The 20,296-nt window shown below is 36.3% G+C and overlaps 1 protein-coding gene across 1 annotated transcript in view; it reads left to right on the top strand.

The window, feature by feature from the left end:
• The first annotated feature begins 4,998 nt into the window (after positions 1-4,998).
• Positions 4,999-20,296, top strand: part of ATP12A (ATPase H+/K+ transporting non-gastric alpha2 subunit) — a 534,499-nt gene continuing 519,201 nt past the window's right edge. Inside the window, exon 1 of the mRNA XM_044081130.1 lies at positions 4,999-5,228. Coding sequence (XP_043937065.1) covers positions 5,217-5,228 — 12 coding nt within the window. The 5' untranslated portion in view covers positions 4,999-5,216. The remainder of the gene's footprint in view (positions 5,229-20,296) is intronic.

The following is a 20,296-nucleotide window of genomic DNA, read 5'->3' as shown; positions in this document are numbered from 1 at the left end:
AACACTCAGCACAACTATGTTTCCAATCAGACATTGCAATCCAGTGACCAAAAACTCCTGTCTGTTTATAAACCTAGCAAATCTGGCAGGCATTGTCTGTACTCGTACAACGTTGCTGAGGCCTAGAACTCCTTATCGGTATCCATCAGGTCTATAGCCACCCTCCCATTTTTCAAAACTACTCTGAAAGACTTCCTAGCTAAAATCTGTCTCTGCTATTGCTCAAAACCAAGATAATCTATATCTCCAAATGTGAACAAGTTCCTTTTTATTCCTTATACCTCCTTACCCTCCCTTCTTCACTTACGTCTTTACTGATGGCTAAGTATCTTCTCTCTCTTTCTAAATATACCATAGCTCTGCTTTCATATTGCAATTCCTATTTGTATTACATGAACTTACCTTTAATTTCTCTACAAACTGTCTAAAATCTCTCTAAATATTAAATGATTGTCATATACCTTGTGTAGATTCTTAACCAATGGTTTTATATTATGTCTAATTTGTTATAATTATTTAACCAGCAAATGTTTTTGTTTTATTATTGAAGATTGTAAAACTATTGTTCTTAAAATGTTTTGTAATAATTTGGACCTTTTCTCCTCGGGTCTCTGCTGAAAATGAGCTTCTACCCAGTTGGACTTCCTCGGAAATCAAATGTCAATAAATAAATATAAATGTTTAAAATTCGGACATCTTTTATCCTAATACAACACCCTAATTTAAAGACAGACTGATGTTTCAGACTATAGGTGAAGGCAACATCAGCAATGCAATAATAAATAAGTTAACCAGGAAAATTCAATACAAGTGCCACATGAACCACAGGTTTCACCACCAGAAGAACATGTAAATGAAGTGTTTTGGAAATTAGTTTGTGCAATGATCCTATTTTGGGTTTACTTGCAATAAAGTGGTACTACGGAAGTCTGAGCTGGTAGTGGAACTAGTAGTTCATGTAGAACTGGTATTGAATTCTCTTGACTACCTCCTTTATCAGTGAAGTCAGGTTTTGTTCTTTTTGTTTATTTATGCTCTCATTTTTTCATAGTGCAACATCACAATCCCATGTTGATTTAGCTACCACTGCAAGTCCGAGAGAGTGAAAACGCGTAATACAGAAAGTCACCACAAAATGTTATTATGGTCCTTATTTAATGTTCTATCCCAAAACAACATTAACATTTTGGAAATGTGCTGGGCATAGCTGAATTTATTAACAAAACCTGAAATCTCCAGTAAGTTGGAATTTCTGTAGAAATGTACAGCCCATCAGTTCAGGGAAGCAAAATCAGATGGGTTCCTGTTGTAGCTCTCAACCTCTGGTTATGCTGTACATGCGTATTCCACTGGCCCGTCTAGATCACACCCACCGCCCAACAGTCCAAGACTGTAATGTATTTTTTTTATATTTTTGCAGGGGGCCCCCTGCACCTCCCCCCACATCCCCTGTAAATTAAATATACCAACTCTGAGATTTCAATACATTGAGGAAAAGGGTAAACACCCTTGACATGCCCACATCTGTGTGAGAACCACCCAGTGGGGTACGCATGTACAGTATAACCCAACATCTTAGGGCAAGAATTAGGGACAAAGCCAAGCATAATGGTGGACAATGGATCAGAAGCAGGGACAGATTTTAAGTATTTCTCTTATATACTTAAAAAATTGTTAAAGTAACAGCATGAATTTTCTGAATATTATGAATTCTAAAACTCAGGTCTATCATTATTTCTTATTTATTTATGCAGTCAGTTGCTGTAATTTTTAACCATTTGCTAGAAAATCATACATTTTAAGAGGAACAAAAATATATGAACAAAACCATACTTTTTTTCCTGTTGATGTTGATTTTGCTATTTATTAATACAAGGTTTGCTGTGTTTCTAATGTTTCTTTTTCCTATAAATGAATACTCATACAAAAAGAAACATGTGAGAAAAATATGAGCAAAACCACTTCTGTGAAATCAGGGACAGTTGAGAGCTATGATTTCCTGGAAATAAAGTTAACAGGTAGGAGAAGACAGTTTATCTCAGCTGATTTAACTATTTTGCTGTAATTAGACGTTGAATGAAACACTGACTATGTTACTTGCACATTGCTGTTGTATTCATACTACTCAACCTCTAAGAGCAATAAATCTGGGCAAAGACATAAAAAAATGGGAGGCAAAGGCCCAAATATAGGGACAATTTTTAAATATTGTTCTTACAAACTTACAAAGTTGATAGAATAACATGTTTTGCATTAGTATGCATTTTCTGAAGGGTATAAAGTCTATAACTCAAATGTCTGCTACTATTTTATTTATTTATTTATTGATATTTGTTAACCGGGTTTGTCCAACTGGGCTTGTGGCCCATTTTCAGTGGAGACTCGAGGAGAAAAGCTCCAGTAGTACATTTTTAAACAAGTACAATTTTAAACAATATTGATATAATAGCAGTTATAGCAAAAAGATTCACATATGTTGGGTTACATGCATAAAGTTAAAGTTGCATTAAAAGAAGATAAGTAACATAATTTTACATTGATATAGTTCAATAGGTCAACAATAACATTTTTTGTTTGTATAAAATTATGCAAATGCATAGCAGACATTGGAGAGAGAGGTGTCATCAGGTACTAAGTATGGTCTGGTCCTTTTGTGGGTACATAAAGGGAAGGAATACTAGCTGGGGTCATGGCAAAGGCAGGTTCTGGAATTGAGAAAATAAGCTTTTAGTTTATTTTTAAATTGTGAGGTGTGAGAGACTGAACGTAGGTCAAGGGGAAGTTTGGTCCAAGCATGGGCAAGGGACTGTTTGTAGAGTAGTTTGCCTACTGACCTTTTTGGGTGGTGGATATCAAGTAATTGTTGGTTAGAAGTACGAAGGGACCGGAATGGGATGTAGATGGAGACTAAGGAAGGCAGAGATGTATTGAAGGAGGGTTTATAAAGAATAGAGTGTAGCATATGAAATTGATAAGATAGCAGAAATTAGGGGAGTTCAAGCTATTGAAGAGAGTTTAAAGAAATGCAGTGGTGTGAATTGTATGGGGAGTTAGTAATGAATCTGGCTATTTTATGGTAAGTTTGTTGGAGTTTGTTTAGAGTGGAGGCCTGGGTATTGGTTAGAACCGGGGCGGCGTATAAGAGTTCCTGGCCCAGGGTAAGTCTAGATTCAGGGGTTAGGAATTTTTTGTTCTGATATAGCAGACCTAGTTTCTGGTTTGTTTTTTTTTATACATTGGAGTATGTTTAATTTGAACTTTAGTTCGTCATCGATAATGACCCTAGGAGTTTTGTATGGGAGTCAGGTTGGATAGTTGTATTGTTAGAAGATTTAATAAAGGAGGTTTTGTGATGAGAAAGAGAACAGGGAAGGAAAAGTTGGAGTTTGGTCTTTTGGGGATTTAGGAACAATAGGTTGTGAGAGAGCCATTGTTCAGTGGATAGTAGGGCTTGTTGGGGTCATGGGGTGTAGTTCAGGAATGTTATTTGAGATGGATATAAGTGTGGAGTCGTCGGCATACTGAATAAGGGAGGAATTTTGCATTAGATGTAAAAATCATTGGTGAAGATGTTAAACAAAGGGGGTCCCAAGATGGAGCCTTGGGGAACACCAGTGGAGATGGGAAGGAAAGGTGAGGAGGGCGAGAGTCATTTGACAGATTGTTCCCTGCTAGATAGGCAACTATTAAACCAGGCAAGTGTGGAGGGGGATATGTGGAGATTTGCTAGTTTGGATAGTAGTAGAGGATGAGAGACAGTATCGAAGGCTTTGGAGAGATCTAGGAAGAGACAGGAAATGAGTTTATTGTTGTCTAGGGCCTCTGCAATGATCTGAGTGAAGGAGAGGAGGGCAGTGGTGGTGCTGTGGTGAGGACGAAATCCATGTTAGGTAGGGGTAAGTAAGTGGTGTGTGAGGAGGTGATTGAGAAGCTGCGAGTGAATATGTTTTTCTAATATCTTGGAGAGGGGGGACAGAATGGCGATGGGTCGGTAGTTTGAGGGGTCAGTGGAGTTACCACCTTTATGAAGAGGGATAGTGAAGAAAGATTTCCAGAGGGTGGGGACAGCTGATTCCAGAATAGATCGATTCATTAGTATAGATATAGGATAGGCAATTGAGTAAGCAGCAAGTCTGAGGAATGTAGGAGATAGATTGTCAGGGGAAGGAGAACAAGGTTTTAGTTTGAGTAGTAGAGATTTGATGTAGGTAATGGGAACTGGCTCAAAAGAAAACAAAGTTGTGTTAGTGGGACTTGGAGGCCTCAATGATTTGCCAATGATTTGACAGAAAACAACAATTTTATGAGAAACAGATGAAAAATGTGAGCCAAAAATCTGGACATTCTGCAAACATCTGTACAGTTGAGAGGTATGTGAATTCCATTGGTACTAAGTGGGGTACAGTCTACCCCCCCCCCCCAATACCTCTCAACCTCTTAAAGCAAGAAATCTGGACAAAGCCATAAATAATGGAAGGGGTGGGCAAAGGCCCAGAAACAGGGAACATTTTAAATATTGCTTTTAGAATAACATGGTTTGCATTTGCACTTCTCTGAAGGGTATGAAGTCTGAAACCCAAACGTCTGTCATTATTTTCTGACTTAAATCTTCAGTGATTTGCCAATGAAAAACGGGCTAAAAATATGAGGAAGAATCTGGACATTCTGCGAAAATCTGCATAGTTGAGAGGTATGTCGTCCCCCCCAGGCATCACCACGAGTACTATCCTGCCTGAATCAAACACACGCGCAATCGCACTTGTAGTGTACTGTTAAACATTTCCGAAATATTTCCTAATGCTGTAATTAATGTCACAAACACACACACTTTCACCTCAGTCTGCACTTCGGGGCAGCAGGTGGTACTGGCACGCCTCCAGTAGCTTTCCATTTGTCATCCTGCAAGGGATGGCTTAGAATTTGCAGGTATGCAATACCCAAAGTCTTCAACATAGGGAGGAGCAAAAAAGCCTCCTTATTAAAGACACGAACCCCAGTCGTTCAGACGTCTTTCGAGTTTGGAAGGGTGCTACACGCATCTTTGGAAAATGTCAGATTGCGGGGAGGACTGCAGCTAACATTGGCTTTTTCTGTTGGGAGGAAGCCATCATCTCTGCAAGCTGTTGTTCTCGTAAGACCTGCGGAGGTCTCCAAAAAGCGGTGGGAGTTCCCGTGTGCTGCGAAAGTGGTTGGTCACTTTGTAAAAGGTCTGAAAAATGGGGGAGGAGGTGAGTGGCAGCTGCAGCAATCACTTTTAAAAGAATAAAGACCTGAGCTCAGAATAAAGGAGAGAAGAGCTTTCTGTTTATAATTCCCGCCGCAATTCTGCACCTGATCATCTGTAACAGTGTGTGTCTTTACAGAAATAAAAAGCCGAATTCTGCACATACACTAAGATAAGTAGTTTTCTCCCCTACTCTCAATAACTGTTTCGTATTTCTGTTATAAATGACGTGCTCTTTATGCAGACCGAATGCACTGAACCGTAGGATATTCACAAGATAGTGACCAGTGCCTTGCGAAAAGATGTCCTAATCCAACTTTCCCAACTGTGCTGGGCACATAACTCTAAACTGTCCACGATTTTGTCTCATGTGTTTGTCCTGAAAATCATAACATTTCTGATTTCCGTAAAAATCATGAAAGATCCGCTAATGCCACGTTTTACGTTTCATACTTTAATTTTTTGCTCAAAAATGTTCATGCCAAACCTATTCAAATGAATTAAAGAAATAATTACCCCCTCCACACACTCACAAACACATTTTTTCTTTCCTTTTTCCCCCAATTTTATCCCTAATTCTTGAGCACAGAATTTAATAACCTAATCATGGGCACCTATCTCTTTAGGAAGGCGAGCCTTCCTGAGTATAAAGCTGCCTTTCTGGAATACAACTGCCCTTTTTTGCGGGAACAGGTGATTACATCCGCATAAATGGGAAGAAAAAATCAGGAACGATCAGGTCTCCGTTTTAGAATCATGGCGGTTTACATTTCAATGACCTTAACTTCAGTTGATATTAAATCTTTGCAAATAAAGCTAATTTGCTGTGTCCAGGATGACAGCTTTGTTTAGAACTAAAACTGTGGAGATTACAAAAGTTAATTTTATGCCTCTCGGTTGTCCAGATTTTCGCAGAATGTCCAGACTTTTGCTTCAATTTTATATGTTCTTCATAAAACGTGTGGTTTTCTGGCAAATCGCTGAAGATTTAAGTCACATATCAGACTTTCCAGTTTCAGACTTCATGGAAAGATAGCTGAGACATTCACTTATATATAAAGATTGGATATATCCACACACCCTTTTCCCTTCCTGCCATTCTTCCACACCACACTCACACTTCTGACCAGTTTAGAGTGTCCATTCCACCTACTGCATCATGTCTTTGGAACGTAGGAGGAACCCCACGGCAACACATTGCACAGCAGGCACCCCAGCCAAGACTCGAAGGCAGATACCTGTTGCTGTGAGGCGACAACGCTGCACGACTGTAAACCCACACCCATTGTTACAATAACCTTATAATAACTGTCAGTTCTAGTGCATTTGTAGCCTGCTCAGAGCGAGTCTGTGTTACAGCAATAACTGCAATAGTGTACATTTCATGCAACCAACCAAGTAATACACCAGGTGAAAGGTTACAATTCGCATTTGCATTATATTCGTGAGTAATGTAAAATGGTGTACATAATTTGGGGATGAGATGCAGAAAGGATATAAAAGAAGGGTCTACAGTTGTGGTAAGAATATACTTCTGTATTAATGGCAGACGCATATTGTATGCGGAAAACAAGTCAGAACAAGTGTACATTCTTTGTGTGTGCGCACACGTTTGTGTGTTGGGGGGCTTGTGGAGGGTGGGGCTAACAACAACAATAATAATAATAATAATAATATTTACTCTAGTTCGTGAAAGCCATGGTTTGGGCTGTCACTAATGATTCAGTACTATTTATCTTGGCTATTGGTTAAAAAATCTTAAACACACTGAATGTGTGACAGTCTTTCAATGTGGATCGAAATTTCGAAACCAGTTTAACAAATGCGTTTGAGTCCTACACAATTTATGCAACAGCTTACAGACGGCATTAATGTATATGTGTGTGTGTGTATATATATATATATATATATATATATATATATATATATAAAATATATATATATATTAAAAAATATAATAATTATCCAAATATCCCTTCTAAACACCCACTTATGCTTCACCCTCTAAAGGGTCTGTAATAGAATACAGAAATGATGTCCATCAGTCCACCCAGCCGTTGTCTGATAGCCACCACGTTTTACCCTCTTCAGGATCGCAGTCTTTATCTTTGCAGCCAAGGGTCGTATAAGATTGGAACCCATTCTGTATGGGGACAATTTTCTGTCACCAACTACACGTAGATCTTCGGGCAATTTAATCCTGCTCTTTACAGCAGAGACTACTTACAATGAATTTCCAATACCCCAGTGCTAAATGAAGCTGTGGCTAAGTGCAGACGGAAGAAAAGGAGCTTGCAAACAGGTCTCCTACCTTCTGATAACATAAACTAAAACAATATACGTGCCAAAGGTTATTGTTTCAGGTGTCTTGCCATTTCAAATGTATATTTAGGTTTGGGCTTTTGTTTGATACTTTACTGTTACCCACATTGTTGTGCTACAGTTTGTAGTGGTGGTATAATAAGAGAGTCACTAATCTCTGCCTTTTTATTTATAAAGCCTACCTATATTCTGCATGTGTAACCATATGTGTAGAGATTTCTCAAATAACCATAATTTCACAGACAAGTAATCTAAAATGGTCCTTCAAAACTTCAGTTGAGTGACCCAGCCCTGCTGCACAGAGGGGTAAAGTTTGACTACCCCTCAAATGATTTGAGTTCATTTAGTGGCTGAGGATTCTGTAAGGGCTGGCCTGAAAGGATAGTAGTGAGCGGCTCATGCTGCCTGACCGTCCTGGTGAGAGGAAGAAAGTTAGACTGCTGTAGTGCTGACCCCAGTTAGCAGCCCAGGATATTGCAGCAGGACATCTCTTCCAAGCATGTAGCCATTGCTAACTACCACATGGATGAGGTTAGGTCTGCAGGACACATCTTATAAGCCTCTAGCCATTGCTAACCACTAAAGGGAAAAATGGATTTATTGAGCCATTGGTTTATGGGGGGCATACGAGGAAATAAACCGATTTCAGTGAACATTTGTGTGTGTGCCCATTTTGAGTAAAAGTACTTAGTTTTCTTGAACCAAAGCCATTATTTTCTTTTTTGTTTGGTTTTATTTTAAATTACCACAGGAGTCGGAATAATTATTTAGTGATTATCTGGGAAAATTTATTTACATGAAGGAAAAGGTATGTTAGAATCTGCAAAAGAAATTGCCTTTGTAAATTACTTCACTTTTTATCATATTAGAACTAATCATTGCACTTCTAATGAGATAAATTGCTGCATTCAAAAATTTGTCTAAACATATAAGTATGGTTGTCTTATATATTAGTTGATCTCATACTCTGTAGGGGGGGTGTACATATTAAATTCTAAGTGGCAGAGTTATGACTGAGCTTTGTGAGTCAGTATTTCTGTTTCATGTTCATGATACCTGACCCATCTATACTCTCATTTAACCAATAATTTATTTTAGTCATTTAACTGAACCTGTTGCTTGTTTGACTATGAGAGTGAAATATTTAAGCAATAACCCACGCCTGGGTGTGGGTAATGCTGGATTTACCCACGGTTGGTGTGGTTTGGTCATGAGGGTGAAGCCAGAGTGGCCAAACAAAGACAACCGTGGGTAAATCCAGCATTACCCACACCCAAAAGTGGGTTATTGCTATTATACAATGACATTATTTAAGAAAAAAATACTTACTTTTCTTAAATAATGGCATTGTATAATGCCTCTGTGCTGCCCTTCCACAGCTGCTCGGTATTCTGAGGCAGTTCTGATGTACTGCGCATGCGTATGCTTACATAATACATCAGAGCTGTGTGTGGAAGCAATAGAGAAAGGAAGATCTCCGTTGCTTTAAGAGTTTAACATAGTGAGACAGCTTTAAAAAAAGCAACGGAGAAAGAAACATCTCCGTTGCTTTTTTTAAAGCTATCTCGCTATGTCAAACGAGTTTAACAAAGGGAGATTACAGCAATGGAGCTCTGCCATTCTCCGTTGTTAACACAAAAAAAAAAAAAGACTTATACTAATAGAAAAAGTCCGGGCGACCGGACCTTTTTCCATTAGTATAAGTCTGATTTACAACAGGCACACTGACCAATCAGCGTGCACATTTTGGAATATTAATGGGGGGGTCATTGTATAATTAATTTTTGTTTTCTTTCTTTTCAAACTTGAAACAAAAATTTAACATTATGGAACACCTGACAACTTTATATTAGCTGGGTCCTTAACCTTTGTTTGTTTAACACATGGAGTTGTTTAACATTTGTAGAACAAAAAAACTTGAGGGAATTTCAGTAAAAACATCTCATTTTTAAAATATGAGTTAAGTGTCATTTGTACTGAGAGTACAAAGGTGCACTGCATGCACCATTTTATTTCAACATTATTCAAATTTGATTAAATTAAAAATTTCAGATTGTACTAATTACTTACACTTTCGCATCTTGGTTGGCCATACTGAGCATTGTCTATTTACAAACAGAGTCCTGGAAGAAAATTCTGTTGACACTAAATAAATAAGCATTCATACAGGTAACCAAACACAGTGAACTAACCAAAAATGATACACAAATCCTACTCCACAGCCGCTGAAGGTATGCAAGCACTTTATTTTCATCACCAAATACAAGTTGAGTGCTTCCTTCCCACAACTGAGTCTTCTTCAGAACATTTAACTGACCAACAGCATGCTCTTAAATACCCATAACTACCACCCACCCATTTCAATTAAACAATGAACATAATAAACACGATTCTTAAAATAATCCACCTCATAAAACAAATTCACAAACATCAATTCAATAAAATAAAATGGAATAAAATAAATAAAATTTCCATTCCAGGGGACTGAAAACCAGCATAAATGGCTCACTTAAATACTAAATTGTAATAAATGTATATCCTTATACTTTTAATAAAAAATATATGTTTGTATAGTAATACTTATATCAAATTGCTTGTGTAAATATTTATATAAATATTGATTTTGTAATATTAAGTCTTGGAAGTTGTTGAAACGACATTTTCATAAAAAGTATTCCTAAACCATGATTCTAAAAACTAAAACAAAATGTTAAAACAGTGACATTCTACCATGGCTTTAGATGTCAATATGTATAAGAAAGTATTGCACATAATTTAACCTGAAATATTTTTTAACTTTAATATACACGTTATATTAATAGTCTCATTAATACCTGGGAACTGGGTGGCATTGAGTCTCAGTTGCCACCTCAGTTCACATAAATCCAAATGCACATCCAAAATTGCCCCTTGACCATCCTTGACAATTTGCTGGAGCACTAAGAATTTAAATGTATGCCCATTGAATTCTTGTATGTGTCTGCTTAAAGCATTTGTAATTTTCCAATTCCTGATATCTAAAAGATGTTCCCTCATCCTATCCTTAAATTTCCTGCAGGTCTTACCCACATAGAATGTGGAACACATTTGGCACTTGGCCAAATAGACCACATTCATGCTTTTACAATTGAAATGGCCAGTATTATATAATGCTCTATTATTCAAGCATTCATACAGGTTTCCTAAATTTAACCAAAAATGGAAAGAGCGCAAAATCCTAACTAACAGGTGATATTTTAATACAGTGTATCTTAAAAAAAGAAGTTTGAGTACATTTATGTCATTTTGTAATGATACCCACAGGTATTGTTTTATACCTACCTTGGCATTAATCATGAATTCACTAGCAGGTTATTATTATTATTATTACAGCTGGTGAATGTAGAGAGGGAGCATTCTGATGCACTGCTCATAACTTATTACAAATTAAGACAGAAGTGACAAAAAACAAATGGCAAAACAGCCCGCGGTAGTATGTGTGTGTGTATACATATATATATATATATATATATATATATATATATATATATATATATATATGTGTGTGTGTGTGTGTGTGTGTGTGTGTGTGTGTGTGTGTATATATATATATATATATATATATATATATATATATATATATATATATATATATATATATATATATATATATATATATATATATATATATATGTGTGTGTGTGTGTGTGTGTGTATATATATATATATATATATAAGGTGTGTGTGTATATATATATATATATATATATATATATATATGTGTGTGTGTGTGTGTGTGTGTGTGTGTGTGTGTGTGTGTGTGTATATATATATATATATATATATATATATATATATATATATATATATATATATATATATATATATATATATAAGGTGTGTGTGCGCGTGTGTGTGTGTGTGTGTGTGTGTGTGTGTGTGTATATATATATATATATATATATATATATATATATATATATACAAAGAAATAGGCTTAATTTTGGTGATAATGATGTACATCTTTTGCACTCAGTCTGAAACAAGATGGACTAGTAAGACCTCTGCTATATGAATATGTGTTCCATACTAATAACCAGATAATTAATATATAATAACAGGTATTAACCTGTCTCGCAGGTCTCTCTTTGTGACTTGTTCATGAAATGGAAAGGAGAATAATTAATTACCTGGATCTTTCCCAGACCCACATTAAAGTATGAAACTATACTGTATACAAAGCACAAACTATAACATTCTGCTAGTGGTTCACCATGACTCTGTTACATCTGTGATGAGACTCATGTGTACCTCATTGCCTGAGCTCATCACATGATCATGAGTGCCTTCTCTAATTGTATAGGGCCATGGCAGTGTCTCTCTGTGTCATGGGGCTAGGGTCAAGACAAGAAACATATGCAGGGGAACCTGAGAAAAGGTTGTTAAGGGAAAGATTGTCATGTAAGGCTATCAACCTCCAGTGACAAATCATTATAGGGTTTAGGATTCCCTGTCAGTGCAGCTTAATCTAGTTTTTCATCTGGATTATAAAGGAAGTGGACAAATGGCACCAGTCAGTTTCATTTACTTAGACTTCAGAAAACCCAACAAATCTGTTCCACACAACGGATTTAGTATGCTAAACAAACCTCTCAACCTCTTAGTGCAAGAAATCTGGACAAAGCCAAAAGTAATGAGGTTAAAGGTTCAAAAACAGGGATTGGTTTTAAATATTGCTCTTCTAAACTTTGCACTTAAAAAGTTCCTAGAATAACATGATTTGTATTGTGCATTTTCTGAAGGAAATGAAGTCTGAAACATACAAATGTATGCCATTATTTAATAAATTCAGTCTGTACTGATTTGCTAGAAAACCACTCATTTTATGAAGTGAAAATCTGGACATCCTACAATAATCTGGACAGTTGAGAAGTATAATGCGGAATAAGTTGGAGGGGGGTCAGGAAGGATAAGATACGGAACATAATAGTTTAGAGGACTGTCACATTACAAGAAAGTAAATAATGCAATGATACAAGTTTTAGTCATGGTTGATGTGCTGTTTTGAGTGTTCATTGCAGAACTGCACAATGTACTGGGAGCAAATAGCATCAACCTATCCAGAAGCAAAATAAAAATCAGGGCAGCTTTAAGTGGTGGAGATCAAGCGACTGAAGAAATTCACAACTGGCATAAACTGTAGGCATACAAATGGCACCTAAGAAGCATTGCCAGATAACAAAAGAAAAGTATAAGCTGCTCCGTTTGGGGTTCATTAACCCGGGGACAGACTAGCATGTGAAAGTGCTGCTAAAATAAAATAGTATCAGAATTTATTAGATCTGGATATAAAGGCAGACGTATCATCAGGCACAAAGTAAAAACAGCAGAGTGCCAGGATGTAGATTCCAGGGATAAGGAGGTGATTGGTCAAATCAACAGCTCTGGTCAGACAATAGGCTGCATACCCCCTGCAGTTCTGAAAGCAAAGCAGTGAAAAGAAATACATTGAAATGCTGGAAATCACAGAGGAAAGCCACAACTGTGCAACAAAGTGTCTGGAAATAACAGTCTTTTTGTAGAGGTCAAACAGGAAAGCGAGACATTTTATGGATCCCTAAATAATCAAAACTAAGTGTGAAGAAACACAGTGAGAGAACAAAAAGGGAAACATAAGGGGTCAAGATCTTTAAAGTAAAGGGACTATCCTGAATATATATACAAGAAAGTGTAAAATTACTTTAAGGAAAAGGTGATGATGGGTAGGACAGGCTACAAGATGTGATTGTAAAAAGCAGTGAAATTGATTCCTTGAAAGAAGTACTTAATGGATGGGAAATGGTGAGCAAAAGTGACGGTACACTTGTAGAGTTGTAGAGTGCTCTCACCAGCCCTGTACTTCTGGTACACATATACACGCATGTATGTGTTTACATATCCATGTTCTCCCAAAAACATTCTTCCAGTTTCTATTTGTCCCTGTCCTACCTTATCACAGAGGTACCCTGCCTTACGGATTCTGTATAAACATATAGATAGAGAATCCAGTCTGTGCATCTGCCTGGTGTACAATATTTTAAGCTTCATAGCCCCCTTTCCATTAAACTAATCTTCTATCGGTTTTCCTGTTTCCTAATGTATCTTCAGAATTTTACTTGGGCATCTGTGTGATGAGCTATGGGACATTTCTTTGGCATCCTTCTGGAAAGTCACCAACTTCTCAGCATGTAACAAGACTTATTCTTTCCGTTAATAACTTGATTTAGCTCTTTCTGTTTACTTTAGGTGACTGTCTTCTTTTCCAGTATTTTCTTCATGGAGGCATGATGTCATGCTGTCCTCTTCCTGTCTACAATTCCGTTCCACAACTCCTCCCCATACTGTATTCCTGCCATCATTCTGTATTAACTGTAACAATGTTTTACCACCATCTGACCTCCTGAGCACCAGAGTTCTGTTCTTTTGGCATATTTCAGTAAGATGTTTAAAGACAGTAAGTCACACAGTAGTGTGATCATTTTTGAACAGAGTGCCCATCTTACCTCAATCTCTTCACCACTTCTGTACTAACTAGGATTGGTAAAAAGATATTTCCATTTCTGACTGGGGATATCAGGGTTTAATGTAATCAGCCTCCATTAAATGATTGCATGATTCCCCTGTTAAACACTAGATGTGGCATTTCCCAGTTCACTGCTCAAGGGCTTATGCCCCAGTTGTCGTTATTTTGTATCTTGTATATAAATTTTGCATTTGAGCTTGTCTTCATTATTGCTATGAAAATGTAAATGTGCATATGTGTGTATGTCTATGCACATATATCGGTTTGTCAACACACAAACTCATTCTTATATATTTTCTTAGTATACTAGCATTTACAGAAATAAAATGATCATGGCTATGTGAGTTCTGCAGACAAACAAGGAGTGAGATTCTTGAAGACCTGCTGTCTCTGGACATCATCTGTTCCAGGGCAGTACGCCTTTATTAACAAGCAGTACCCTACATTATTACAATTACCCTGAAAGTAGTCTTTATGAATCATATTCAGAGTGTATTAGCATTGTCTATGGAAGCATGATGTTGCAATAGCACAAGGTTACTGAGGTTAAATAAACTGCTGAACAGGAACCAACCAGAAATAAAGGGCTAAATCTTAACTGCGTTCTCTCTGGTACATTAAGCATGATGTATAATCACACAAGAATCGGGAGTGATATTCTGAATGAATAATATGCAATGCAGAACCTCAAGAGAAGCAAAAATTATATTGCTCACCCTGTTTACCTAAGATAAATGAACTACACTGTCAAGCACTGTTGAAAACATTATGTTCAGACTGCAGAGGAAACATGAAGCAGAATCTCAAAACACTTTTCTCAATAAATTAATGTTGCAATATAGGAAATATGTTGTAACTCTGCAGAATGAAATAAGTGAACAAAGGTTAGAGTAGTTATGTTTAATTGAGTAAAATGAAAAATTTACGTATTGTAAAATTAGTTCCAGAAAATGTTAAGGTGCGGTAAATTATTGTGTTAAAGCTCTTGTGTAAGAACTGAACAAAACTAAACTGGGAGTGTTTAAGGCTTGTTTAGGCTTTCACTTCTCAAGAAGGCCAAAGTAAGAAAACACAAAAACTGTCTCCTTAAACTATGTTTTACAATTTAGGCAACCTTAAAAATATTTTGAAAGCCAGATCAATTATTGTGGATAACTGCAATGAGCAGCTTAAGAAGTTTTAGTTGCCATAAAGCAACAATCAGATCGACAAATTTCACATTTTTATGACTTGCAATATGCAACTGAAAAAGATTATGGCAGCTTTATAAGTTAAAGTTTACTGCTGTGATTTATAAATAGAAATAACGTAACGTGTACAATAAAAAGTCAAAAGTAAGGAAGAAGCATGAGAGAAATACCATTTGTATGAGGTTACCGTGGTCACAATGAAGGAGGCAAGTCAGAGGTGATATTCATAAACTAAAGGTGAACAGGGACACTCCTAGGTTACAGCTGAAAATCCCTTTACATGTTACTCATGGCAGGAATCTTTTCAATGTGTTTGTTTCATTGCTCGGTATGTCTGGAAATCATTACTGGCTATGATGTTCCAGATATGTAACAAACATTTGCTTTTGACAGTTGTTTATGTACTATAACGACGCATATTTACAGTAGTATTCAATTACAATGCTTCAGGATCAATAATTAAACACAGTTATACAGATCTACAATGATTTGTCAGATGTCAATCAGGGAGAGCAGAGTCCTATTAAAAAGTTTGGAACTACAACTGCTATTCATAGCAGAGACTGGGCAGCTGGAAATGGCAACATGTAAGCATTATTTGTTTGTGGTTGTTGTTGGGCTGGTTTGCCCATAAGGGTAAAAGTAGTCAAATGACATCATCTAAATTCTAAGAATACCCATAATAACTTATGTTTATTCCTGTTTATACAAGGAAATACTTTAAAAATGTTTTCTTTTATGATACATTTCATAGAAAGTCATCTTTCCTAAGGCATGTTGTTTTGCAAGAGTTTGGGAGTAGAGTTCAGACATTGTTATCCAAGGGTGTAGCCAGGCAAACTCTTTGTACTCTGCTGAGTATAATTTTTTTTTCTGAGCATTATATCAACATGGTTCTTTTTATGTCATATGATGTCTACAACTGTCTAAATGAATACCTTTAACAACAAGTGCAATATTGTTAATCTAAAAACAATATTTTAAATAGTTTTAGGAGGAACAGCTGAAAATGCTACTTACATTTATTATGTGGTTGGGTATTTTGAGAACCGTGTGTGTGTGTGTGTGTGTGTGTGTGTGTGTGGGTGTGTGTGTGTGTGTGCATGTGTCTTTTTGGAAGGAGAGGTACACTGAAGTTCCCACATTTATGTAATGGTATCCCTCTAAAATCAGTTTCAGTTACTGGTTACTAGGTATTGTAATGCAGTTCTATAACTGGTGTTTTCTGAATTTTTTTGATTGGTTGATTTTTCTTAAGGGAGGGTAGATGTAGATGACAATTAATGCATGCATCAGTCTGGGTAACACTCTTCTTACAGGAAGAAGCTTATCTTTCAAATGTCCCCGATTATGCAGAATGTTCTTAATTTTGCCTTATATTTTTGTCCTGTCCCTACTGTCATGTTTGATTTTCTGGTAAATCACCAAGGATTACAGTCACTCAATAATGCCAGTCACTGCAGTTTTATACTTCTTATTGTTGTCAGAATGCTGATATAAAACCCATGTTCTTTTAAATTTTTAAGTGAATTAGACTAATATTTAAAATAACCTTTTGTGCTCTATTATTTCTGGCTTTATGCAGACTTCCTGAGCAATAAATTTAAAGTATAGAAAGAAGTGTTCAGGGTATTACTCCCTTCATAGGAAGGATTAGTTGCATATCACTTGTAAACAGATTTCACAAAAAAAATCTTCAAAAAAGAATAACAGTTGATAAAATACCTAAAGACATTAACCACAGAACAGCTCATTTCTTGTATCTGAGACCATTAACTGTGAGACCATAGCACAAGAAAATTAATATTTTTAACAAGCCTAGCTTTCCAAACTAAAAATATTTTTGGATTTGATGGCAGCACTTTGGCAAGCTTATTGGAGGAAAAATAAAACTGCTGCCTGAGACCCTTTGAGAAGTCTTACAGTTCTGGAATACTATGTTTTTAAATCTTTTTGCAGATTATTAAACATTGACCTTCATTTATTTATCTGCTTTAATATAATAGTTTATTTGGCACCCCATATATGTATGCAATATAACTTAAAGTGGTTATTGTTCATTTGGAGTTATTATGCTTATCAATTTTGTATATGATTATCTTTAACGAACTCTGTTATGAATGACACAACATTGTGACCATCCCCTTTAATATGAGCTTGTGCACATGAACATGCCTTGCCACGGATTTCTTTCTTTAACTAACACTGGTCTTTTTAATCAGTTTCATAATTATCAGCACAGCTGCCTGTTCAGTGGTTGCTTTTATGACACAATAAATAAGTAAATCAATAGATAAGTAAATAAATAATTAACTATGTATGTGTGTGTGTGTGTGTGTGTGTGTGTGTGTGTGTGTGTGTACATATATATATATATATATATATATATATATATATATACACACACACACACACACACACACACACACACACACACACACACACACGCGCGCGCGCGGATTCACTTTATAATCTCGAAATACTGAAATATCAAATTTCAGTATCTCGAGACCATGAAGGCAAAAATCCATATTACCCAAACCGCGAAACACAAAATCTCGAACACACACAGCACACACTACACAACACATACAAATACAAATACCTTCCAACACTTTCAAAAAAGAAATACAACACACACGCACACATCCAAGCACACACACACCTACCCTTACTATATCCGGGGGGGCAAGCCCCTCTGCACCCCCCCCTACTTATATATACTAACTCCAAGGTTGCACTAAACACCAACACACACAAAACCCACCAACATACATTCCACGCCACCCTCACAGAAACACACATCACACAGAAACAAACACCACCACTCCCAACATTGACACACTCACACTCTCACCTACATACCCTAACCCACACCTAACACTCCCCGACACACTTACAAACACAGAAACACTCCACAAAACCCTTAAAAAAGAACACACTCACCTAACGCACCATGAGTACTGCAGGTTTGATATTCTGCAGTTTCATGCTTTCGCAGATTCGACACTTCGGTCTTGAGATACTGACATTTTAACATTTCAGTATTTCGAGATTCCAAAGTGAATCCACACACACACACACACACACACACACACACACACACACACACACACACACACACACAGACGTGGAAAGGCATGTTCATGTGCACAAGCTCATATATAAGAAATTAACTTTGTGACAATAAAAGCATTCAAAAAAATAGTAAATCACACCAACAACTCTTGTAAAGCTCTACAAGAGTTGTTGGTGTGATTTACTATTTTTTTGAATGCTTTTATTGTCACGAAGTTCATTTCTTAGTTAAAATTTCTTCTCTTTGTTCAATTTTTTTTGAGTGCAGTTAAGTATATATATATATATATATATATATATATATATATATATATATATATATATATATATACATATATATGGGTCACCTTCAGTTGATCGACCTTCTGAAATGCCGAGACCATATGACCAATATTTCGGAAGGTCAAAACTAAAATAAAAAAAAAAATGAAAACAACCCCCACCCTTTGCTAGTTAAATATACCAACTGCGAGATCGCACTACATTGAGAAGCATGGCAAATTTCCCATTCTGCAATGTACGGTGATCTCCATTCATACTGTTTGACCTTCTGAAATGTTGGTCATATGGTCTCGGCCATATGACATTCGGCATTTTGGAAGGTCGATCAAGTGAAGGGGATCAATGTGTATATATCTATATATATATATGTATATATATCTATATATATATATATATATATCTATATATATATATATATATATATATATATATATATATATATATATATATATATATATATATATATATATGGGATCTGTACAGATGCTCGACTACATATTTCGCCGAATCTCAATTTGGTGAGCATACTTGCGTGAAAGTGCTGTTCACCGAAGCATCACTTTCACGTAAGTATGCTTGTTGTTCCGGTTGTACTACGGTGCTGTAAGGGAAAATTCCCTTTTCCCCACTGTAATGTGACCTTGGAGTGAAAATATTAAAGTAGGGGCGCAGCATTCAAGGAGATTTTGTGTTTTTTTTTAACATACTTTAACGAAAGCGCTTTTTCGATGAAATCAAAAGTACATATAGATATATGGGATATAGATATATGGGATTCAGGCTTTTGAGTTTTCAGGCTTATGAAATTTCAGGCTTTTGGTCTACTGGCTTGTGCAATTCAGGCTTGTGATCATTCAGGCTTCTGATTTGAAACTATATATATATATATATATATATATATATATATATATATATATATATATAAGTGTGTGTGTATGTATAGATATATGTACTTTTGATTCAGGAAGAAAGTAAAAGTACAGTGAAGCAAAGCTTGAACAACAAGGTGAAACTCTGGTACCTTTTAAGGATTTTGAGCACTTACTTCCTCAGGGTCACATGTGATTGAAGGCTCAGCAAATATTTCTTTGCTGTTTTCTTTTTACATGTAGCATTCGTCTTCTCCTTCTCCTTCTTCTTCTTCCTGCTCTTAAAATATTTTACCTCCTGACATTTTTAAAGGTCGGTCCATGTTATTAAAATCATTTTAAATGTAGCCTTCTATTCATTTTCCTTAAGGCAATTTATGCTCAGCCAACTCTCATTTATATTTCTGTGTGTAGATTTTTGGAAACAGTATACTTTCCACTGGCTTTATTCTTGTTCTTTCATAGGAAAGTTTAAAGCAACTAACTGTAATGATGTATTCACACATATTTTCCACCTCAGATTATTTAAAATATTACTCACAGTAAGGTGTCCTGTTCGATTCTCAGCTAAAGCGTCTTTTGTGTGGAAACATGTGTGAATGGGCGTACCTTCGTTGAAGATTGTGCATCAGGGCTGGCAACTTGGTACGTAAAAATCTACTGCCAATCATTAGCGGAACGGACTTCCGCTGTAGCGACCCCTAACCGGGAAAAGCCGAAAGATACTACAACTATTTTTACAAAGTTTCCCAAAACATGTTTGCTAATAGGGGTTTCAGACTTCCAAATA

Source organism: Protopterus annectens, chromosome 8.part0, assembly GCF_019279795.1.
Source record: "Protopterus annectens isolate FY-2018-M chromosome 8.part0, PAN1.0, whole genome shotgun sequence".
Classification (NCBI taxonomy): domain Eukaryota; kingdom Metazoa; phylum Chordata; order Ceratodontiformes; family Protopteridae; genus Protopterus; species Protopterus annectens.
The sequence above is the reverse complement of the archived record's forward strand: the minus strand, read 5'-3'. Positions and strand labels throughout refer to the sequence as shown.